Consider the following 25783-nt stretch of genomic DNA (forward strand, 5'->3'; position numbering starts at 1 on the left):
TTACAATCTGCTTACATTGAAGGGTCTCTTATGTTTGCATATGTTCTCTCTTATGTTTGCATATGTTCTCTATTACAGTTTCTGGTTTGTAGCCTTTAAAAGAAGCTTGCCGTTTTAATTAGCCAAACTTTATCCTATTCAGAAATACAAATTACATTTGAGATCTATGGTGTGGGGGCATAGTCTTTTTGAACATTTTTAATGTTTTATTATCTTGTAGATTGATGTATTTGTCTTTGTCCAGTATACGATTAGTTGGTAAGTTAATCTAAAATTTCCTTTCCATTCAGCCTGATGAACATTCATCTCTATTTTGGAATTAATAGTCAATAGATTTGTGTTTTTATTTTTCTTTCAATTTTGTCTTAGTTTCATTACACTAATTCTTTAACCAAGGGTCTCTCTTGCATAGTCTACATGACAAATCCCACTTTAATCAAGCCTAAATACATAATTACGGGCTATATTTACTTTTTTTTTAATTGGCTTGTGGGAAAAATTATCATTGAATATCTTGAATCTCTTAAATTTAAACGTTCATAAATTTAAGTAATAAAGTCAACTTTTTTTTCCTACTTAATTTGCCATATAGTCTGACTCAGGTACTGTATTCAAATATTCTGTTCTTGAATTATGATTCAGTCAATTAGTTAGTGTTTCCTTCTCATACCCTTAGTGGGCCATACAAAATAATGGACTATATTTAGAGTTTCAGTCAAGATCTGAAGCCCATGGGATCTCAAGCTGAGAGATGAAGGTTGTGGCTTTGTGCTTATAACTGAGTAATTTGTAAAAGTATGTGTTTTTGTGCATGTATCCACCTTAAGACAGCAGGATTGCAGTTTTTAAGTGCTGCCTCTATTGTTGTTGGCTGGAGACGCAGCTCTAAAGGGGCATAATTGGACAGAAGAAAATGAAGTGGCTTGCGCTGGTGTAAAAAAAGAGAAGAGGATGAGGTCTCTGTGCTTGAATGAAACTAGGGGATGGTATTTACATGCAAATTGCATCTAGTCTTCCAACTGTCTAGTTACCTTACCCTTTTTGAACTGCTGGCCCACTTATCATGCTGTTTATACAATAAACACCACACTAAGGTTAATGTTTTTTGATGCATGGCTACATGCAATATTATCATCAACAGTTGTGTAACCTGGCTTTATTGCAAACAGCTGCCGGGCAACTGCGAATCACAGCAAGTCACTTTTTTGGGGTTTATTTTGGTTTCCTAGGCAACAGAATGGGGCCCAGACGAAGACACCAGGAGGTCCTGTCAAAGCAAAGGGAAGACAGAGGTAACTTTAAACCCCCAGGTTCTCTGTTGAATAGGCACATTTCTAACAAAATGCTGACAGCCCATTGGCTAGAATGGTCGGGTATTGTTGAAGGTTTGTGGGAGGGCAATATGTTGAGCTTACTTATTCAGTATTTTTAAAGCCCAAAGGTCAGTATTTTCTTTCTTGAGCTTATCATTCGCTGAATGTGAAAGGCAAAATGAAAAACCCACTAGCTAGTTAGATTAAAACGTTGCAGGAAAAAGTGTTTTTGCAATTATTAAAGTATTTCAAGAAGAAGCTTAGCTCTTTAGAATGACTGTAAAGAACCGGTTCTCACCACCACTCTCAACCAAATTGAAAACTAGTTTATTTCATGAATTTGAGCATGCTGAATGAAAACTACCTAACCTTTTTTGAATATGGAGTATGCTGTAATTTCCCAGAATGAGACTGATCTGCTTCTTACTTATTCCTATAAGTGATGAAGTACAAAAACCAACACTTTGTAAGTTTTCAACTCAAATAGATGGCATAAACAACAGTCCTTTAACTTTTAATTTAAGCCACGTGGCTTTATGCCTCAGTGACGCTGCTGGAGGGCTTGTCATTTCCCATCCTGTTTGAAATGCTGTCACTTTTACAGTTAACTGCACAAGAAGGTTGATGCCGTGACTCGCCGATCCATTGCTAGATGGCATTATTTATGGATTTTACTACAAATGAAAGCTGAAATAATCACACTCCTTGGTGAAGAATAAGTACTCTCACAGGAAATATGGCATAATAATAATGGCATATTAGAATTCTTTGTCATAACATTATAAATGAATGATAATCAGTTCTATAATCATGTTGAAACCGATATGATTGAGCAAGAATCCTGCAAGAAATTACCACTGGGTGAACTTTTTTTTTTCTTTTTTCTTTCTTCAAAAGCTTGGCATCAGTAAGATAGGAAGTATAATTTGTATTCAGTAATAACACATTAAATTGTTAAATCAAAAGTGGCAGTAAAGACACTTACATATAACAAAAATATATTATTTAAAAAAAAAAAAACATGGTTATTTTCAACTCTATCATCAAAGAATCCTGAAAAATTGATACTGTGTATATATATATATATATATATATTAGGGCTGTGTTATAATTATATATAATTATTTTGTATATATAAATACATATGCGTGCATGTATATATTTAAGAATTATTTGCACGTAAATACTGTATATATATATATATATATATATACATATATATACTGTATATATATACATAATCTATATTATATATAAATATAAATATTTTATATACGAAAAACACATTTTCTCAAATATATACATGCATGTGTGTGTATTTATATACAAAATAATTATACATAGCAAACACACATATAATATGTAAACACAAACTTTTATTTTGGATGTGATTAATCTTTGTACAGCCCTAATATATATATATATATATATATATATATATATATATATATATATATATATATATATATAGTATATATAGTATATATATATATATATATATATATATGATACATTCTTATCATGACTTCCACAAAAATATTTAGCTGCAGAACTCTTTTCAATGTTGATAATAAGAAATGTTTCTTGCACCAAATCAGCATATTAGAAAAATTATTTCTGAAGGATCATGTGCATTCAATCACAGGAATAAATTACATTTTAAAATATCTAAAAAAAAAAAAAAGAGACTGTCAAAAGTTATTTGTACAATATTATTTACAATATAATTACATATATAAAATTGTATGCATTACAATAATAATTTGAACATGTATATTGTTAAATGTATCTCCTGCAGGTGGAGTGTCAAAACTACATCCGTGTGTTGCTTGTCAACAAGACCGCGGTGATCACCTGCGGGACCAATGCCTTCCAGCCCCTTTGTATCACCAGAGAGGTAAGCATCTATCGGTTAAATGGGCTGTCTGAACTGGAGATTTTATTAAAGTGAGTGACGTGTGTGTGATCCATGCCGAATCCTTTTCTCAGGCAGGGAACATGAGCAGAGTGTTAGAGAGGGTGAATGGAGTGGCTCGTTGCCCCTACGACCCTCGTCATAATTCGACGGCTGTGGTGACCGAAAGTGGAGAGCTGTACGCTGCCACGGTCATCGATTTCTCCGGCCGGGACCCTGTCATCTACCGCAGCCTGGGAGGAATGCCGCCTCTGCGGACCGCCCAGTACAACTCCAAATGGCTTAATGGTACATTAATCTCATCATTTTATGATATTATCCCAGAGATTGTCTGGAAAGTCTTAACATTTCTGTTGCTGCCCTTCCTCTTTTCTGTCCTACTAATATGCCGCCAAATGGTGTTCTTCAAATGGAAAGCACTGAGACTTCAATTCAATAGCATTCCCCATAAGAAAGAAAAATCACAAGTTGTTTCCATTAGTCTCCCACTTTTCTTTAAAAAAAAACCCTCACATGCTCCATCTCCTCTTTTTAGTATCGATATCAAAATGTTCCCCAAGTGCTCTTCTCACTTTAATCTTGAAGTTTTAGTCATTTTATTGTGTTTTTGTCTTTTTTTATTCTTATTCTTATTGACTAGGTTTATATAGTAAATTTCATTATTTGAAATGTAGACTTGCAACTTGCTGAAATAAAAATAAAATATAAATTAATTAATTAAATTAAATGTGAGGGTTTTTTTTTTTAGTTAGCATTTTATTTCAAGTAACAAAATGTTTTAGTTTTTGTTAAGGATAATATCCCGGATCCATGTTTGATCTGACCTAAGTGCACATGACAAGTTTCTATATGACACAAAGGTTGTTCTTCAACAAAAAGCGAGAAAAGCACAGCTACACTCTCACAGTTTCAGCTTTTGTGTCTAAGGCAGATTTTTAGAGCAGCCCTGGCCTGTCAGGGGAGGAACCAGTCAAACATGGAGATGAACGAAACTCTGCACACTTCCTGCAAAAAGTCAAAAGGTGTCAATAATCTCCCAGCTGCTGACACTGTGCCTTTTCCCACAGAAATCCATCTAACACCAGACAAAAAAGAATAAGCAGAAAGTTAAGAGTAGTTGAGGTGAAAGGAGGAGAAGGACATAGACAAGTGTTGGAAAGTTAGAGATGGTGGTGAAAGTACAGAATTGGGTGGAACGGAATAAAGTTCAGGCATCCTGCAATGTAATTATTCCTCATGGCCGAGAGAGGGTGAAATTGCAGCTAAACGCTTCACGTCACCCAGTCGGCCTGTAGTTCCACTGTTGGCTCACGTTTTAGGAGAAAGAAAGACAAAAAGTGAGATTATTGAAGCATGCACATTTATCTGCAGTCTAAGGACACATTATATTGACCATACTTGAGTAAAATCAGCACAAGAAAGTTTGAAATCAATGTGAATTGCTATTTTACCGCTAGAATATCACATAATTCAAAGTGAAACAGGATTCATAACATGTAGAAATTACTTTTATTCATTTTGAGTCGTTTGAATTGTGAAAAGGGAGTTAGCGCTTGCAAATGGAGCTAAAGTAGCTATTTGGCTTATAGTTAAAGGGTTAGTTTACCCAAAAATGAAAATTCTGTCAGTATTTACTCACCCTCATGTTGTTCCAAACCTCTATGTGTTTTTTTGTTCTGCTGAACACAAAGGAAGATATTTGGAAGAATGTTTTAATCAAACAGATCTCAATCCCCATTGACTAGTCAATAAACACATAGAGGTTTGGAACAACATGAGGGTGAGTAAATACTGACCGAATTTTCATTTTTGGGTGAACTAACCCTTTAATGTTTGTTAATAGTTTGGACAAATCTCTAACCGCTAACCTTTCAATTGTGTGTGCTAGCTGGATGCAGTCTCAGGGTGTGTTCACACTTGTAGTTCGGTTTGCTTGGCTCGTTTGGTCTGAGCCAAAACAATTATTTAGTCCTTGTCTTCTTAGAGTTTACATTGATATGTTAACACCGAACCTAAAGGCATAGGGATATATGTTCACAATCTGGTGGGCTTTTAATTCAATTCAATTCAAATTCATTTGTATAGCACTTTTCACAATACATATTGTTTCAAAGCAGCTTTACAGCTTTAGTGTAGTAGAGTTGCATGATGCCTTACGTTCTAGTGTAGAGAATGATGTCATGCCAATCATTTTACAGTGCAGAATGAGGGGATGCCAAACACTCTTCCATATTTCAGTGGCAAGTTTTCTCCAATGCACACAGTATTTGTGAGGCTAACTACTTGTTTTTAAATGTGTATTTCTTTGTTCTTTATGTATTGTGTTTGTTTTAATTGTCTGGTGCAGTGGTTGTAATTGTGAGCCCAAGACAAATTTCCCATTGGGACAATAAAGTATACCATACCATACCATACCATACCATACAGAAAGTGCATTTCAGAAATGTACATGGAAAAATAAATTTAGTTAATTATGTTATAATTTAGGGCATAACATATCGCCAGCATCGAGTCATCTCTTCAGAGTCGTTTAGTCGTCTCATCGCAGGTGTTGGGGGATCTGAAGTCTCCGTGAGAGGCTGGATACAAACTGGAGCTGACAAACGCCATTTTCCTCGGGACTGGCGTCTCGAGATAACAGCAGAAAAGCAGATGGGAAATAATTAGCATAGCTGCTGTTCATAGTATTAATGTTTTCGATCTGATTCAACAGAGTTATAAAAGGTGAATGCTTGGATTAAGAGATGCGTATTTAATCTATTTTTAAACTGGGACAGCGAGTGTGAGCCTCGAACAATATCAGGAAGGCTATTCCAGAGTTTAGAAGCTAAATTCGAGAACGCCCTCCCTCCTTTAGTGGACTTAGATATCCTAGGAATGACCGAAGCCTTGAATTTAGTGGTCTTAAAGAGCATGCGATGGATTGTAGGGTGATAGAAGGTCCATTAAATACACAGGAGCTAAACCATTTAGGGCTTTATAGGTGAGTACTTTGTAATTGATGCGGATCTTAATATGTAACCAGTGTAGAGAGATAAAATGGTGTTATATGATCATACACTCTAAAAATGCTGGGTGGTTTTAACCCAAATTTGGGTATAATATGGACAAACCCAGCATTGGGTTACATTTTTTAAATTGCATTTTTAATCACACGTTGGGGTTTGTCCATTATTTGACCCAAATTTGGGTTAAACCAGCATTTTTTAGAGTGTATTTTCTTGACCTGGTAAGAACTCTAGCTGCTGCATTTTAGCATGTTACCTATCTTTGAAATGTTTCTAAGGTGCAAAAAGGCTGTTCTTGTAACATGAAATATGATGTTCGAAAGACAAGTTGCGGTCTAGTAAAACACCCAGGTCTTTTACTGTAGTGGATAAAGTAAAAGTTTTATAACGTATATTTCGCATATGAACTTAAAGTCCCTGTAAAGGCAATTCTACAAAAAAGTTCTAAACACATTATAAATGTTACATATGTATTGCTAAAACATATTACAAAGTCTGTGAACTGTGAAGTACTGAAATGTGGAGTTAGACCGTTAAACAGTTTTTCACCATTGCAATTTTACGGATTAATTAGGCGGGGCTAAAACAGGGCTCGATGACGCACTGGAGCCCATGAGCTGCTGGACACCCCCCTATTTGATGACGCACTGAGTCTGATCTCCATACACACTCCCCGAGCACATTCGCATTCACCGCTCAATCGCGAGTGACTGTCAGTACTATTAGTTACTACAACTGAGCCTACAGTTTTCTAGCTAGCTATGCCTTCGACACGGACATGCATGGGCTACTACCTGGATGCGATCATGTACAAAACAGATCAGTATCTTCATTTAAATTCCCCTAAAAACGATCACATCAAGAAGAGGTTTTTAGAGAGTCAACCTTGTTGATGAAAAGCTAAGGGTCACCCCCAACACCCGCCTCTGTAGTGATCGTTTTACACTGGATCGTTTTATAAACTTTCCTCAGAGACAACTTGGATTCACTGATAATCCGCTGTTACTGGTGAACGGGGCCGAAACTACGATCTCCCGCCTCAGTGTTCATCCGTCTCCAAAAGCTAATCAGCTAATATCACCGTCAACAACAGCTTTCCCGCTAGTGGGCGTGGTTTCAGCGCAGCCAGCGGACACGCCCCCAGCGTTTGAGCGTTGATTTTTTCATGATTTTGATAGCTTATTTTATGTACTTGCCGGCTTTTTATCATTCAAATTTGGCTGGGTGGCTAATAGCACATTTTTCTGTGGTATGACAGACTCACATACTCAACACATACTTAATTTTGACTTTACAGGGACTTTAAGAACATCCAAAACAAATGCTGTGTGCTAGGATACATGCGCTCATTGTACTGCATGTGGATAGCCTACATACATGTATAATAATATTTTGACCAGCTGAGAACTTGTGAAAAGCTTATAAAATGTGTAAAGAAGTCAAAAAAATCAGCAGGAATCCCTCCGTCACCAGTGTTGGGAGTAACGCATTACAAAAGTAATACATTACAGTAACATATTACTTTTTGCAGTAACGCAGTAGTGTAAGGCATTACTAATCAATTTTCAGTAATATTTTACTCGTTACATGTTCAGTGAGGCTTGTATTACAGTTGTATTACAGTGTATTGTCTGCTTTTACTTCTTAAAGGCAACAGACTATGTGAAAGTTTTAAAGCAGTCTTTTAGTGCCAGTTCAGAGCGGTCGCGTCTGTAACATTGTTTTTTCCTCATAAATGCGAACACGAACACGAAAACTAAAATAAAATGAATATTTTAAGTTCTATGGAGACTGAAGAGCCAACCCTTCCTCATCCGATTTGCGCAGTGTAATTAACAGAATTACAAAAAATATATTTTGCCTCCTATTTTTTTGTCACGCATGAATGTGTCTTTTCCCTAATATTAAAAACAAAACATAGACTGATATTTGTCTAATGTCTGGAGTCCTTTATGTATTTTCTGAGAATTTTTATTTCAAGTTTTGACTGCAAATGTCATGTCCATAATGCTGGACTTCCCCAATTTTAATTAAGTTATCCTCAACTAGTTTGTGGTGTAGGTCTATGTATTTTATAATGTTAACTTCAAATAATACTAATGGCCTAATTTAAGGATAAGGCAGCATTGGATCTGGACGGTAAGGAGAATAACGCTGGGAGTTGGAAGAGGTGTGTTGCGATTCTGTAGGTTCGTGGATCGAGTCGTGTGGCGAATCGCGATTTCGGTTTCATATTAAATATCGTTACAGCCCCAAAGTTAAGTTCTACTTAGTTATTTTGGTGAAAGTAACTCAAAAGTAATACATGAGTAATGTAACGCATTACAATTCTGAGACAGTAATATTGTAAGGTAATGAATTACTTTTAAATAACAGTAACAAGTAATACCTAATGTATTACAGTTTGGAAGTAACTTGCACAACACTGTCCGTCACACACACAAACTAAGATCTCCTGTAAGGAGACGTCTTTTTAGTGTGTGTGCAGTTTTTGGTTTGTTTCCATATGTTTGGTCCATGTTTCATTCGAACCGCACCAGAGTTTATTTGGAAGCTGCCCCATGTTTTAAGCAGTCTCGGTCTGCTTGTTTCTAGCACACCAGGGTTTACATGGCAGTGTTCACACATGTTCAAATGAATCGCACTAACAGAGCAATCGCCCCAGGTTTTGTTTTAATCGAACCAAACATGCCATGTGTGAACACACCCTAAATGGGGATGAAGTGTGAATTAAAAACTTGTTTCTCAACTGAGGTTGAGTGAAGAACGGCATGAACCTCAAGTGTCCACAATCGAATCCATCCGGACTGTTATTGTATCAGTCGTGCCAGGTGCTGACGCTGACTCAATGTTTTTGTTTGTTTTTTAACACTGAGCCCATGTGGGGTTTGACCTGAAGTGAGATGTGATATTGTTTTAGCACTGCTCTGTTTCAATGAGAAATATCATCATCGCCAACAGCATGGCTATTAGAACATGCCCCTCTCCTCTGGAACTTATTGGGCCTCGTAATTCACTTCCCAGCTTAGTGTTTTCTCCTGACTGTGGCCCGCAGATAAACACACACACACACACACACACACATACAGGGACCCTTGATGGAGTGGCGGTGTGGAAATGAGGCAGTATTTACGTTCAGCATGGAAGAAGGGAAATACAGTTTGTCATGTTCAGTCCCACACAAATCAGCACACTCACACCCTGCCCATTCCAGCTTAGCAAAATGACTTGATTAATTCATGCAGTCTCTGAGAAGTAATTGTTGTAGTTCCTGAATGCATCTGTATTGGTTTTCACTGTTTCTCTCTAAACACTTTCTTCACCCTGATCTGTGTGGAAGTGTAGTTATGATGTACTGAATTAAAGTGTGTGAATTCTTCGTTTGATCACAACAACAATGCTCTCTGAATACATCCGGACAGAGAATTAAATCTTTTTTTTTTTAAAGTTCACCCCTTACAATTTGTACCGGGCAAGGCATGGAACTTATGAACTACACTTACAGTGTCATATGATACATATTCATATTCTAGTGTGTTTGCAATGGTACTGTGCTTCAAATACATGTCCAAAAAAGCATTAGTCTTCTGTAGTACATGTCCAAAAAGATGTAGCATTACCCAGTCCTGATAACATAGTCATCATGTATTCACTCAAAATAGTGGGATGGCATCTGACGTTAAAACGGCATCGTTAAAAATCTCTAATGCTCACAAAGACTGGATTTATTTGATTTAAAAATACAGTAAAACGGTAATAATCATTCTAATATGCTGATTTGGTATTCAGGAAAAATGTGTTATTATCAATGTTGAAAACAGTTGTGCTGCTTAATATTTTTGTGGAATCTGTGATACATTTATTAATTCGAAAAGGAACAGCATTTATTTTAAAATTGAATTTACTGACACAATTTGACCAATTTAATGTATTTCTTTCAAAAAAGAATAAAAAAAAAAAAACATACAACCCAAACTTTTGAATGGTAGTGTAGCATAGTATATATTTAATTAGTGCTTAAAGGTAATTTTCTTGCCGTTTCCCACACAAAACGTTAGTAGTATAAAATTATGCATTGAAAATTGTACAAAGTCATTTGATTTCAGTTTATGGTGCTTTTTGTTATTTTTGGACAAGTATATGATACAATGCACAACGGTCCAGTCCAGTTTCGACCATATAATTCTGTCACAGTCAGTTTATGCAGATAGAGCAGTGTCAATATTTTTATTTTTTGACCATGGTTTAATTTTCTCCGGGCTGTTTCTGGATCAGCGTCCACTGAGATTTGGTATTTATTGTGTTTAAAATTGAATCAAAAACAGTTAAGGCTATTGAAGCCTCTCCTGGGATTCACAGCATAACAGTAATCTAATTTTCGTAAAACGCTGCGATGGCCCCTGCAGTTATTATAGCCTTGCTTATTCGCAGGTGAATATCTACGGCATGCATTACTGGATGGGCTGGGGAATAAACAGGCCTTAGGGGTAAGACATTATTCAGTGTATGTGATATTACTCTGACTAATGCAATCTAGACCAGTGCCACTTGGACCGACGGGACAGCTTTGTGTATTCAGAATAATTTTTGCATGTCACATGCACACAGTTTTCTGCTCCAGTCCAAGGCAGGCCTAAGCGGATATTCAGAAAGAGTGGAACTAAGAAGTTCAATGAAAAGGCAGTTTGCTGTGGAAGTAAATTATTGTTTTGGCCTTTAAGCTACTCAATGCTGCATTGCTGAGAGTCCTGCCATTTGAAATGCTTGTTTTACCCAAAAGGTCTTTAGCAGCACTTTGTTTTCCTTCTCCCTCAGAGCCTCACTTCATCTCGGCTTACGACGTGGGTCTTTTCACCTTCTTCTTCTTGAGGGAAAATGCAGTGGAGCACGACTGCGGTAAGACGGTGTATTCAAGGGTGGCACGGGTGTGTAAGAACGACATAGGAGGCCGCTTCTTGCTGGAGGACACGTGGACCACCTTTACGAAAGCCAGACTCAACTGTTCACGGTCGGGAGAGATCCCATTCTACTACAATGAGCTACAGAGCACCTTTTACCTGCCTGAACAGGACCTCATCTATGGGATCTTCACCACCAATGTGTAAGTTTAGTCATCTAACAGCAAAATTTTGTGTAGTTGTTTGAGTGACATTAGTACTTTTATAGTACTGAGGCGTTACATGCTTTACTCCATCCAGATCCTGACCTCCCTAAGCAAAAATCCTACCTGACCCATGAGCCATGTAAACCATTTACTATTGCCACATAGTCTGACACCCCAGCTCTCCCACTAAAAACCTCCCTCGTTAAGTTAGTACTAATGAATATGTAATTCCTGATATCTGAAATAGTCATCTTTTATGTCAATAATTCACATTTTAAAATAGTACACATTTAGTTATTGATATCAAAAATGCATCCTGTGAATTATTAAAGCATGTCACTGTGTTTTAAATGATATAAGCAATAATTGATACTTGATGGTTACTGAGGGATGTGCATCCATATTGACCAGTGTGTCCTGCCAATCAACATTTTAAATGCAAGATAGTCAATGTCAATAGATTGCTTTCCATCTTGCTTTATTGCAGAGTTGTAACTAAACTGACTGGGAGACTAAATAATCATTGTCTTGTTTGAAAAGTATATGAGCGCCCAATGAGGAGTGCCATCATGCCTATATTGTACTGGTAACTGGTCCCCATAGATGTTTTACTGGAAAGTGTGCGTTTCATTTCGTGCACGCGCATATGAACTCATGTTAACGCGCGACGTGGTTATCTTTTCTGAGTATGCAGTTTATAAAACACACACCGTTGCCCTTTGTATTATCAAACGTAATCTCACACTGTGAAATATAATCCTGTAAAAAAAAACAAAAAAACGGTAAAGTACTGCCAGCTGTGGTTGCCAGCATTATACCGTAAAAATACGGTGTGTTAATGTTAATTTTTAAACAGCTATATGCTTTTACAGTTTTTCTCAAATGCTAAAACACATTTCACAAACGTTTCCTCCATGTTCCCCAATGTCTAAACACAACACCCTTTTCTAAAGCTACATAAACACAACCACACCTTCTCACTTCAAAACTCAAACTTTCACACCAATAGAGCAGCTCGAAGCTTTCAAAAATGTAAACACTATACACGTCATTACATACTACAGCAAAACAATTGAAAACACAATGCTCAATTTGTGAGAAGGTTCTTTGTTTCATAACTGCCGATGCATATTTTTAGAAACTTTACAGTAATGGATCTTCTTAGATCTCTGCAGAGGATTAATCATTTAGATTTGTGAGTTTCATATGAAGAGTATAAATCTATAGTAAATTCAGTACACTACTGTAACACAACTCAATGCAAAAACAGAATCTATTGCACACAACAGTACTCTTGAAAACATGATCAGGGTGTGAAGTTTTTTTTTAGTGTAATTTATTTTATTTACACCACAATCACTGTGCGGCATCATGTCGCTGAGCTGCATCGGGCCACATCACCTCATCCACATTGCAGGCTATATTGTCTCTTGCCAGGCACCGCGGGAAAAACGCCCTGGAATGGCGGATCCATCTTTGGAAGTTCTCCACTGGGATGTCAACACACGCCAGTTCCATTGGCCTTAGGAGGTTCTCTAGTGTATGGTTGTCTGTCATAAACCTTCCATCTCCACGATGAGAAGAACTCCTCTATAGGGTTCAGGAAAGGGGAGTAGGGTGGCAGACAGACATTTACTGTAGTCTGATGAGGAGTCAGATGAGGTTGTTCTCACGAACCATATCCACAATGAGGGTTTCTTGTGCCGCTGTAAATATGGCAACCCTCACACCTCTACGTGGCATTCTTTCAACTCTAAAGAAAGAAGCGTGTTGTCAATTGACATGTTTTACAATACAGTAACAACTGATTTGAAACCAATAGACTACTTTCACATGCAGGCTTGAAAAATTGTATTGTGACTTAGAAAGCAATAGAGTACAATACCTGTTGTGTTACCTGAGTTTCCCACCATTAGCAACAGGTGTTTTCAATTTTGAGTCGTTGTGTGTAATGAATGACGCCAGATGTGTTCATTTTGTTCAAATATTGCTGACTGTGGCAAGCATTTTGCATCACATGAGCTTTCATTTGAGAATATGAGCAGAGTTCTTTTGCAACTTGTGTTTTAGCAAGGAAAAATGTGTTAAGATTTATGTGAACGGAGGATTGTGTTTTGTGAATTGTGTCTTCATGTGAAATGTGTTTTTGATATTGGAAAATGATGGCTAGATTTAGTAAATGTGTTTAGACAACTGGTCATTTGGTTTAGAGGATTGGCTTTTGTGTTTTAGCATTTGAGAAAAACTGTAAATGACAGTTTTATACTGTAGCTGACAAAACAGTATTGAGCTGTAAATTTCAAAAACAGTAACACCATATTTTTACGGTATAATGCTGGCAATCACAGCTGCCAGTAGTTTACCGTTTTTTTACAGGATCATTTTTTACAGTACAATTTCTCTTGCTATTTATATGCCTAAAATTGTTTTTGAGTGCATATGATATGCCAACGCATTCTCATTCTCAAGGCGTCATATACTGGCGCATTGGCCAATGCGTATACATCCAACACATTGTATCAATGCATCACGCTTCGGTTATGGGTAGGTTTAGGTCTGGGGTAGGATTAGGGTTAGACCACTAGGAGGCACCTATATATATCTGCGTCTCATATTGACGCTAAAGGGTGCCATGTGTGTTGGATGTATACGCATTGTCAAAAGCGTCAGTATATGACGCCTTGGGATGAGAACGGGCTGGATGTGCACTGTAAATATCTTGGGTAGGATTAGGGGTGTGGAGTGCGTATATTACACGCCAAAAAGTGTGTATCATATGCACGCAAAAACTATTTTTGGTGTATAAGTGGCACGAGAAATTTGTGGTATAGATGCGCACTTTCATGAGATTGGGATGGTTAGACAGACAGATAGATAGAGAAGCACATTAACTTTATACTGTTCTGTGCTGATATCAAATTTGGAGAGGAGAGAACACAAGTCTGCCTGATTGCTGTTTTCGTGCCCAGAAGGATAGTACCACTCAATTATCTCATCGAAGTTGTTAACTTTGATTGACGAGCTTTGACACGAGGGGAAGGTGGGGCCTTGAGTCATTTGCGGGGCCCTGGGCAGCTTTCGTAGTGTGTGTATAGGGAAGATTGGCTCTGACTCCATCTAATTTTAACTTAAAATAATATGTTTATAAATGTATTTAATTAATATGAGAAATTATTATTTGGTCACACTTTAGATTAGGGTCAAAATCTCACTATTAACTAACTATTAATATGACTTTTGCTTCAATACATACCTAATTATTGTTTATTAATAGTTAGTAACGTAGTGGTTAAGTTTAGGTATTCTGTAGGATTAAGAGATGTAGAATATGGTCATACAGAATAGGTAAGTGTTATAAGTAATAAACAACCAATATCCTAGTAAAATGCATGCTAATAAGCAACTAGTTAGTTAGTGAGAATTAGACCCTAATCTAAAGTGTTACCAGTTATTTACATTATATATAGAGTTATATATTTGTGTTTAAAGTACAAAATTTAGTGAAGTTTATAAGGATATTTATAATGGAAGATAAAATTACTGAATGAGTAACTTTCCCACACAGCAGTATATATTTAACCTAAAATCTCGAAGGACATAATATGTATAATATATATATATATATATATATATATATACACACACTTAAGAAATAAACATGTGACAAACTCATGCTTTGTAAACCCTAGCTGTGAATATCTTTTGTCAAGATTACAAATTTTGAATTACACCTAAAACGAGTCTGTTTCAGTTTATCCAAGAAATGTGAGAAGGCCTTAGAGAGTAGTACATGAATATGTTGTATCTCTTTTACAGTTTGGACAGAAAATAAATTAGCAATAGATAAACAAGCATAGTTTTGCCCTTAATTGCAAGTCACATTGCTAACAAAGGATTTGTTAAGAATATGAATTTAATAGGATTTTAAAGCTAGTAGCTAATAATGGTGTTGCCGCAGCTATCACAGACTTTCTAATTAATATTTTAATTAAATCTTCTGACTGTCATCAATCACTTATTTCTCTTTATATCCATATCTTGCTGTGTTCAATATTTTATACTCACCTTCTGCATACTTCACATTACACGCTATTTTTGCATTTTATGTTATGTAGCCTTTGATTTATCATACAGCATATTTTCTCTCAAATTTAGTATTGCAGCACTTCTTAGAGTTACCGTCGCTTGTCCATTCCTTTCGATTACAACATCTTGTAAAAATACATAAATGTAAAGTAGAATTTTTGTTGAAGGAATCCCAGAACATACTGTGTGCAATGTCATACTCTCTGTTGGTTGTCGACCAAAACGTTTTATCTACTACCTTTTATCACTACTGGACTGTATATACTACCTTTCAAATACAGCAAATAGTATAGTTTCAATACTGCCTCTCTTGCTCTCCTTCCCTCTATTTCATACTACAGTATCTCTCTCTCGTTTTCACTCATTTTATCTCTGTTTCTCTTTTGTCTCTTTTCCTGTCCCCTTTCGCTCACTGCCCCAGTAGGAACAGAATATGGTAATGCAATCAGAACAACAGAGTCTCCATCTGTCTGTGGTAAATTGAACACCTTAAGCAATGCTCCGTGGGGTTTGGGGCTGCAAAACAGGGAGGGCAGGCATGTGGAGTGAGACAGTGAGACAGAATGCAAGAGAGCAGCCAAAAATGGCTGAAAGTGTTGGTAGTAGTTTGTCCCGAGGTCTTGGCAGCCTTTCATTTAGTTGGCTGAAGGTGTCAAAGCAGTATGTCCTCATAGCTTACAGTCAGTAACGGCTATCTAATATGTATTATGTAGATGTATTGTGAAAAGCTACTCTAGGTAATGAACTTTCTTTTTTTCAGTTTTATGAATATTGTATACAGCCCTTTTCTATTCATCTACAGTATATAATATATATATATATATATATATATATATATATATATATATATATATATATATATATTAGGGCTGTGCAAAAATTAATTCCGATTAATCGCATCCAAAATAAAAGTCTGTGTTTACATAATATATTTGTGTGTGCTGTATATAATTATTTTGTATATATAAATACATACACATGCATGTATATATTTAAGAAAATGTGTTATTCATATATACAATATTTATATTTATATAATATAGATTATGTATTTATATATATATATATACAGAATTTAAGCACAAATAATTCTTAAATATATACATGCATGGATAGGTATTTATATATAAGAAATAATTATATACAGCACACACAAATATATTATGTAAACACAGACTTTTATTTTGGATGCGATTAATCGCAATTAACTTTTGCACAGCCCTAATATATATATATATATATATATATATATATATATATATATATATATACAGGGGTTGGACAATGAAACTGAAACACTGGCCAATGTTGGAGGTTTCACATCTATATGCCTGGCGGCCAATCTTCAGAGTGAAGCACGGATGGATCAGTGATGGTTTGAGCTCCAATATCATGACAATCCTGATTGTATTTGATGGACCCGACACTGCCGAGGACTACCAAACCCTTCTGGAGGATCATGAGCACCTGATGCTCAAACCGTGTATCAGCATGATCATGCACCAAAACACACAGCAAGACTTGTGACAGAAGGGTTTGATGAAGATGAAAGTGACGTTGAACATCTCCCATGGTCTGACAGTCACCAGATCTGAATATTATTGAGGTGTTTTGGAGGAGCGAGTCCACCAGCATCATATAGTGACCTAGACACTGTTCTGGAAGAGGAACGGCTCATAATCCCTCTGGTCACTGTGAAGGACTTCTATCTGTCAATTGGTGCTGTATTTGGATGCAAAATGAGGCCCTCACCATTCTAACAAATTATTGTGTAGTAAAACCAGGTGTTTCAGTTTTTTTGTCCAACCCCTGTATATATATATATATATTTGTCTATGCATCAAAGTAACAGATTTATAAGCTTTTCACAGTGTTTGGCTCAGATTCCTCAGCTGTTTTATGATTATTATTGTTCATAAATTTAACTTGACCATTGGTATATTTTATTAAATTGCTGTTGATTCATTTTATAAAAGCAGTAAATCACGAGAGGTTGCACTTTGCAGAGTACTGAGGCCCTGAACCGCAAGGTGAGAAAGAAAAGAAGAAAACTTATCTTGTTATAACGACATATTATGTCGTTTTAACGACTTAGTGTGTCATTAAAACAACATAATATCTTGTTATAACGACATAATATCTCGTTATAACGACATAATATCTCGTTAAAATGACATCTCGTTATAACGACATAATAAGTTGTTAAAACGACTTAAAATTACAAAATATCTTGTTAAAAGTGTTTCATTTGACGAGATATTATGTCGTTATAACGAGATATTATGTCATTATAACGAGATATTATGCCGTTTTAATGAGATATTATGTCGTTATAATGATATATTATGTCATTATAACGAGAAATTATGTCGTTTTAACAAGATATTATGTCGTTATAACGAGATATTATGTCACTTTAACAAGATATTATATTACGTTTTAACAATATATTATGTCATTATAACGAGATATTATGTCGTTATAACTAGATATTATGTCATTATAACGAGATATTATGTCGTTTTAACGAGATATATGTTGTTATAACGAGATATTATGTCATTATAACAAGATATTATGTCGTTTTAACAAGATATTATGTTTGTTATAACGAGATATTATGTCGTTATAATGAGATATTATGTCGTTATAACGAGATATTGTGTCATTATAACAAGATATTATGTCGTTATAACAAGATATTATGTCACTTTAACGAGATATTATGTTGTTTTAACGACATATTAAGTCGTTAAAATGACTTAATTCGTTAAAACGACATAATATGTCGTTATAATGAGATAAGTTTTCTTCTAGTTCTTTTTTTTTTCTCACCTTGCGGTTCAGGGCTTCTGTAGTAGAGCTTTTACTTTGGTTTTCTAAAAGTTTTTTTTTTTTTTTTTCTGTAATGCCCTTAACTGTGCTAAAATCTCTGTTCCTTTTTATCTTACTGGCTTTATAAAACCCCTTGCATGTCTCTTCTGATTCTGATTGGTCAATCAGAGAAAAATTTTTTTGTATTATCATTTTATTGGATAATTGGCAAATGATTCCCTATAAAGCTATGCTAATTTCACGTCTCAGATATCACTCAGCGTCTCTTTGTTCTCATCTATTTAAATTTACGATATGATATTTGCGATATGACTAGCTAACTCATTTTCCTATATTAAGCCACTCCTGACCTATCGTACATTTTGGTATGAGGAAAGAGGAAATGTTTATAGAGACCAATTTTTAAAATTTTAAAGAGGATTCTTTTTTTTTTTATTAACTTTTTGAAGAAATAGCTATCACCCTCATTTCTGTCACTGACCCACAGGTTAACAGGGTGGAACAAACCTATTGGCACTTAGTATGATGGCAGACAACCTCTCTGGAAAACAGATCAAGTGTGAATGAATTCGTCTATCGTGAATACACACTTTCATGCCTGAATTACAACAAATGCAGAATAACAACCAAGTGCATATCTTCGCACACTGTGATGCAATATGACAAAATCCACCTTGAAATGAGTTTTTTATACCCCATAGCAGGAATCTTTGCTTCTCGTTTATTCCTTTATTCCTTTATTTGCATGTAGCTTGTATGATTCTGCTTCGTTGTTTTTCATCTTTCTGAAACTGAAGATGTTGTGCTATAACTGTAAAATCAGTACACCAAACATACTGTAAATATGAATATTGTGTAATAAACTTTAATTTAAATATTTATTATAAACATAAATATTTAATATAATAATAATTTTTAATATACATATTCATTACGTTTAAAAGAAGATGCAGAAGGTGTATACAAAAAGTTAAACTTGTTGCATGTACAATATATTTTTTTGCAAAACGTTATTGATAATTAATACTCTTTTTATGCTTGAGTGCACGTTTTTAAAAGAGCAGATATTGTTATGCTGTAAAAATATTTATGAATAATCTTGCCTCAGTCCTGGCTGTGGAATGTTGCTGAGTCGGCTCTGTTTTTTTGCTGCGATGCAAGTATTCAGTGAAGTTGAAACACTGAAGTATTTTTCTACACTGATGTATCTTTCTATATTTTTTTTCCCCCTTTTCCCCTTGAGTACTGTCCTACTTTAGGTCAAAATGAACTTTATGGACCTCTTTGGTGACCTCAAATGACCCTGTGCTTTTTGACATATTGTCTATTCTGTCACCATAACTCAACATGACTTCATCTAAATAAGCATGTGATCTACTGTACGTGTCGCTTGGAAAGCTCAGAAGTCATCTGCTCTCACAGTGAGAAGACTTCATTCCCATATGCTGCGTGTTATACCGAGCGTGTCGTGGGATTTGCAAGAGTAGGTGACTTTCCAAAGGGTTACAGGACCAAACTCTGTACTTTACTTTTTACAAACCTCAAGAGCTTTTAAAACTGCACCATCATATGTGTGAAAGTCACATCTGCACAAGCATAAATGCAATAAAATGCCACTGTGATTTAGCATAGGCATGCATTATTTGACAAGACAGCCCTTTCTCTATAGAAGTCAAATCTAAAAAAAAAGATTTTTAGAAAACAATCACTTTTAGCCTTTGATTGTTAGAGTGAAAAAGAAAAAAAAATAGCTTGAGATAATTGGCTGTCCTGTCAGAGCCTGCTCTGTCCTCACAGCCTAAGGCTGACCGGTTTAGAGCCAATGTTTCCCCTGCGCAACAGCCTTTTGAGTTTCAATGCCAAGAGCCTCTCACTTTACCTCGCTAATTTTCCATGTTGAACCCCTCATATGTAGTCCCTAGAGTCGAGCTGCAGAACCAGGCTTGAATCTTCTTCATGCCACATAACAAGAGCCCAAGCCAGACACCAGCATCTGGCAGGCCGAATCCCCGTCCTGGAGCTCTGCCCCGGACCCATCTGTCTGTGGCTCCGACGTTACGATATGATAACAAGAATAACTTCCCAATTTTGGTTATCTTTTCAGTTGCCATCCTACTTTCCTTGTATGTGTGTAACCTGTGACCTAACATCTAAATAGGCATGAGTTCTACTGTACCCTTCATAGTAAGAAGACTTTGACTTCCCAAAGCTGAAGGCTATACAGAGCATGTCATGTGTAGGTGACTTTTACTGCTTATCATACTCATAATCAGTGTTGGGCAAAAGTAATTAGTTATAGCTACTAGTTACTTCACACAAATAACTGAGTTAGTAACTGAATTAAATCATTATAAAAGTAGCTAATTACCAGGGAAAGTAACTATTATGCTACTTAAATGTCAAATAACTTGGATGAACCCAATATTAAATATGTTAAATTAATGAAATTGACACTATAGAATAAGGTATTATTATAGAACATTGTACACTACACTGTCGTAATGTTGCTGTGGGACAATGTCAAAGACACCTGTAAAATTCAATATATTATTTAAATATTATCATTACTATAGTAGAACAATAAAAAATAATTTTAGGTTTAGGTTACTTTTAATATTTAACATTGCACAGACCACAACTTGCCAACAAATAAGTCTAAAAATAAATAATGCTTAAATGTACCAAAAATGAATGAATAATAATAAAAAAATATACATTAAAATGATAAACAGTTTAACAAGAAGTGCTCCCAGAACCCGAATTCCCAGAATGTTCCCTGCAGGCTATTTTGTTAGATTTTATTTGTATAAAACCATGTAAATTAATTAAAATGTTGCAGATGATACCAATAGGCTACAGAGATTATTTTAATGCTGAAATTTGTCATTTATTTATAAACAAACTATAAAAAGCTCGGACACACTCGGGCTCTCGGACACACTCTATCTCGCGCTCGTGGCGTTCTCTTCGCTTTAGTCAATTCTGGTCCCTCAAACACACACACACACCAGAGAAAAAACTGTGCAGGTCCTGTGGCGGAGAGAGAGCCTACTCAGATGGAAACTGTTTCAGTGAGCTCAATTAGGCTATAGTAACGCCGCTTTTTATTCACATTAATTAGACGTGGATTACTCATTACTGAGAAAGATAACACCGTTAGTAACGCCGTTTATTTATAACACCGTTATTCCCATCTCTGCTCATAATGTCGTAAGTATAAGCAGTAAAGCAGGATATACTGAGTTCAAAACAAACTTTTTTTCACACCTGTCAATAACAAATGAAATTGAATATGGGTCTGGTCACTTGGGGTCATTTCTGGTCCTTTCTTTGTCTCTTCAACATCTTCTGAAACTGCACTGTCATCTGTCCAAAATTGAGTGAGTCTGGTAACAAGAATAACCCCCCAATCCATCCACTGCATAGCTCATCTCAGCTCCTGACAGCTTACTGGAGTCTCTGGGCCACCTGCCACTCAAATCAAGGGAGTTAATTAAGTCACGATGCAGTTTAGAATATTTCATGCCAGAAGAAGCTGGCAAGATCCTCATGAGATGATATTATGAACTTTTATGTTTGTCTCAAGGTTTCTAGATTGTACAACTTTTTGCAGCCAACTTTTTTGACGTCACCGTAACAACTCATCAATTAAATATTTATCTACAGTATTGGATGTTTTTTTAATAAACACTGACCAAAAAAAAAAAAGGTTACACTTTATTTCGATAGTCACTTTAGACATTCTACTAACTATAAGTAACTTTTTGTCATGATTCTGCCTTCTTGTCTTTGATTTTCTCTAGTCGTGAGGCAGGATCATGACAGAATCATGTTTTGTGTGCAAGCGCATGGCCAGTTTGGGCCATGTGCTTGTGTTGTCTCGTTACGTTACCCCGCCCCCTTGTTATCCTCGTCTTGTGATTATTGTCTTGTCAGTTTCACCTGTCCTGGTCATTAGTGTTCCCCTTTATAATCCCCTTGTGTTTGCTGTCCTGTGTCGGTTCATTGTGAAACCTGCCGCGAGATCTGTATGATGGTGTGTGAAGTTTGCAGTGAGTAATTCCTTGAGTTAACTGTTAATCTAGAGTCTGTTCGCGTCTTAGTATTGTTCCTGTCTTGACCTCAGTCTAAGTCTTGTGTTTGCTACCCAGTCTTGTTTTGCCCCCTTGTGGGTTTTATTTTCTGTTTTGTCTTGAATAAATTCTGTGTTGAGCAATCAGTCTGCTTTTGGGTTCGTCTATCCTCCCACTTCATAACACTTTTCAACTACATGTCAACTAAGTGTCAGAGTATTAGTAGGCTGTAGTAGACTGTCAGTAGACTGTTAGGTTAGGGTTAGGTGTTAGGGTTCAGGTTGGGAGAACAAGTTGACTTGTAGTTGCTAAGTTACTTACAGTCAGTTGAATGTCTGTTGGGGGACCAACAAACTAAAGTGTTAGCAGATATTAAGCTAACAGTCTACTAATACTCTAATGATAGTTAGTTGACATGTAGCGGCAAAGTTACTCATAGTAAGTTGAATGTCTAAAGTGGACTATCAAAATAAAGTGTTACCAAAAAAAAAAAACTATAAAGTTTTAGGGCTGCACGATATGATGGTATATATTGGCTATATATATAACACTGATATAAGTGATCACCCGGATTTAGACCTACCTATATTGTATTTATTTAAAGCGTTCACAGGCAAATTTGCTTTATGTTTAGGTCTATATTGCTTTTATTTCCCCGGTGTCGAAATCAGGCAAACATAAATGAAAGGCAACACGATTCCTGGCTGCATGTCAATATCCATGAATCACTGGATCTTTAGTAAGTTGTAAGGAACACTAGCCTATATTGAGTCCAACATTTAGTTTAAATTGATAAAATTGTTCGTTTTAGTCGCATTTTCGCAGTTTCCCCTATTAAATCCAGTCACGCAGCAGATCTTTTGCCGCTCAGTCAGGCTGGGGGGTTGGTCCGCCCAATGCAATCCCTCTATACCAACAATACCATGTTGATTAGGTAAATGGTGTGTAGAGATCCATCAGCTGCATGCATAACCTCAGACACAAAAATGAAAATGTTCCATCCTTATAGCATTTATCTGAACACCCAATAACTGATAACTTATTAGAAAATTGTGAATATCTTTTATTTTAGTGGTCTTTTACAGTATATGTTTGTGTACACAAATATATGTATATTTTTCAAGGGTAAAATGACTCTTTCTTGTGTTGCAGGAACAGCATTGCTGCCTCTGCAGTTTGTGCGTACAACCTCAGCGCAATCACACAGGCTTTCAACGGGCCCTTCCGCTCCCAGGAGAACCCTCGCTCCACGTGGCTCCCCACCCCGAACCCCATCCCTAACTTCCAGGTGCATCACTTTTACAGTTTGTTCTCTCTCTGTGTGTGTGTGTGTGTGTGTGTGTCTGGAACAAGCAGCCAATAGATAAATTCAATCAGCCCGGCACTGTGAGAGTAATTGCTCAATACCAGCTGGGTGTACTTGCATGCATCGTAATTCACAGTTATTGTCTACTTTCCTATAAAATTACACGGTGAGAAGTTTTTTGTAAAAGTTTTCTGAGTTTGTGTTTGCACTGCCCGGCTTGACCTCTGCACTAATTAATGAGTCTAACCCTAATGACGCTTACCAGTGTGGGACCATCGAGGAAGAAGGGCCTAATGAAGGACTAACTGAACGAAGCCTGCAGGACGCCCAGCGGCTCTACCTCATGAATGACGTGGTTCAGCCAGTTTCTGTGGACCCGCTGGTCTGGCAGGATGATGTGCGGTTCTCCAAGTTGGTTGTTGACATTGTACAGGGGCAGGACAATTTGCACCATGTCATGTACATAGGCACAGGTAATTAGGCCTTGAGGAGTTCACTAGACAACTTCAGTTGTGTATTTTTCTTTTTTTTTACCACCAAATAGCATTAGTTATGCAGCCTTGTGTAATTATGCTTTGCCTTCTGTTCTGAATTATCAGAGTATGGAACTATTCTTAAGGCCCTGGCAACCACAAATAAGAGCCTGCAAGGTTGCTACTTAGAGGAGATGCAACTCTTCCCGCCTGGCCTGCGTGAGCCAATCCTGAGCCTTCAAATTCTCCATGGCGACAGGACTCTTTTTGTGGGCCTGAATGACAAAGTGCTGAAGATCCCTCTGGCAAGATGCTCCAGCTACAAAACAGAATTGTGAGTGACTTGTTTTATCTGTACATTTGGTGCTGCAAATCCAATCCGATCCATCTTTATTTAGAAAGTGCTGAACACACACAGTCTATGAATAAATACCTCTCGATTTACGTTTGGTCTTGGGGACGGCCAGCAGCGCTTGATCAGCCGAATGGAGCGAACGAAGGGGGATTGTAGGGCACGAGCAGATCAGACAGGTACTGGGGGGCCAGGCCATGCAGACATTTAAAAAACAAACAAAAGGATTTTAAAATCAGTACGAAAGTGCACAGGGAGCCAGTGGAGGGATTGGAGGATGGGTGAGATATGGCCAAATTTTTGAGTTCCAGTTGAAAGACAAGCAGCTGCATTTTGAACTAGTTGTAATTGTGCCATAAGTGATTTAAGACCACTTTAAAGTGCATTACTATAATCTAAACGAGTGGTGATAAAAGCATGGATTCAAATTTCAAAATCATGTCGAGATAAAACCGGTTTTACTTTGGCTAGTTGCCTAATGCCTACTGCACTAATCAGGGGTGCGTTTCCCGAAAGCATTGTTAGCCAATTATGGTCGCAAGTTCCCTCGTTATCAGCTTAGTTCAACGAGTCGGTGTTTCCCGAAACAATCGTTCCAACGGACATTCGCAAACAGCATCGCAAAGTTGTGTGGTTTGAACGACAGCTCTCGACCTGTCGTTAGAGGCATAGTTTCTATATTGCATGACATTTGGATGTAATAAATTCTTATTTTGAGCAAAATAAGCAAGCTGACATTCAGTACAACCGGTGCCTATTATTTAGAATACATACAAATGTCATTTACGACTTTTAGTTTGTGAAAAGATTTAAAGTATTGTGTTTGAAGAGTGTGCATGTGCGAACGTGCTCTACTATGCAAGAACGAGCCAAATATTGAGTCTGGTAATAAAGCAAAATAACTGAGAACCATTTGAAATAGTCTTCAGATGACATGTCTGTAATTTATATAAAACAAATCTAGCGTTAATTGGATCTCAAACAGTTTCATGAAAAGTAGTTGTTACTCCACCACGTGCGAAACCAACGTGGTTGAACGATACTTTGCGACAGTGGGTTTCCGGAAACAGTCGTCACTAGCTAGTTGATTTTTCCAATGATGCATCGTACTATGCTCGTGAGGCAGCGACTTACATCGTTGTACGGGAAACGCACCCCTGGGCATCAAGTTGTAGACGACCGTCCAACTTGACTCCCAAGTTTGTAATCACAGGGCTGATGTCTCGGGTTAGACAACCCAGGTCAACAGGAACCGCAGTATAGTTGAGTCACTAGGAGAAAATAACACAAGCTCAGTTTTACTCTTATTTAAGTACCA

The 25783-nt window shown here is 36.7% G+C and overlaps 1 protein-coding gene across 8 annotated transcripts in view; it reads left to right on the plus strand.

Annotated features, from left to right (window-relative positions):
• sema5ba (sema domain, seven thrombospondin repeats (type 1 and type 1-like), transmembrane domain (TM) and short cytoplasmic domain, (semaphorin) 5Ba) overlaps window positions 1-25783 on the plus strand; it is a 179560-nt gene that overhangs the window by 113820 nt on the left and 39957 nt on the right. For all 8 annotated transcript variants that reach the window (XR_005624296.2, XM_039683025.2, XM_089133126.1 and 5 more), the window contains 7 exons: window positions 1230-1292; window positions 3112-3210; window positions 3303-3516; window positions 11052-11337; window positions 23487-23622; window positions 23906-24113; window positions 24240-24447. Coding sequence is in view for 7 of the 8 variants with exons in the window: in XM_039683025.2 (XP_039538959.2) it covers window positions 1230-1292; window positions 3112-3210; window positions 3303-3516; window positions 11052-11337; window positions 23487-23622; window positions 23906-24113; window positions 24240-24447 (1214 nt within the window). In the remaining variant the exon portion in view is untranslated. The remainder of the gene's footprint in view (window positions 1-1229; window positions 1293-3111; window positions 3211-3302; window positions 3517-11051; window positions 11338-23486; window positions 23623-23905; window positions 24114-24239; window positions 24448-25783) is intronic.

The sequence above is a fragment of the Pimephales promelas genome, chromosome 7 (genome assembly GCF_988280905.1).
Source record: "Pimephales promelas chromosome 7, fPimPro1.hap1.1, whole genome shotgun sequence".
Classification (NCBI taxonomy): domain Eukaryota; kingdom Metazoa; phylum Chordata; class Actinopteri; order Cypriniformes; family Leuciscidae; genus Pimephales; species Pimephales promelas.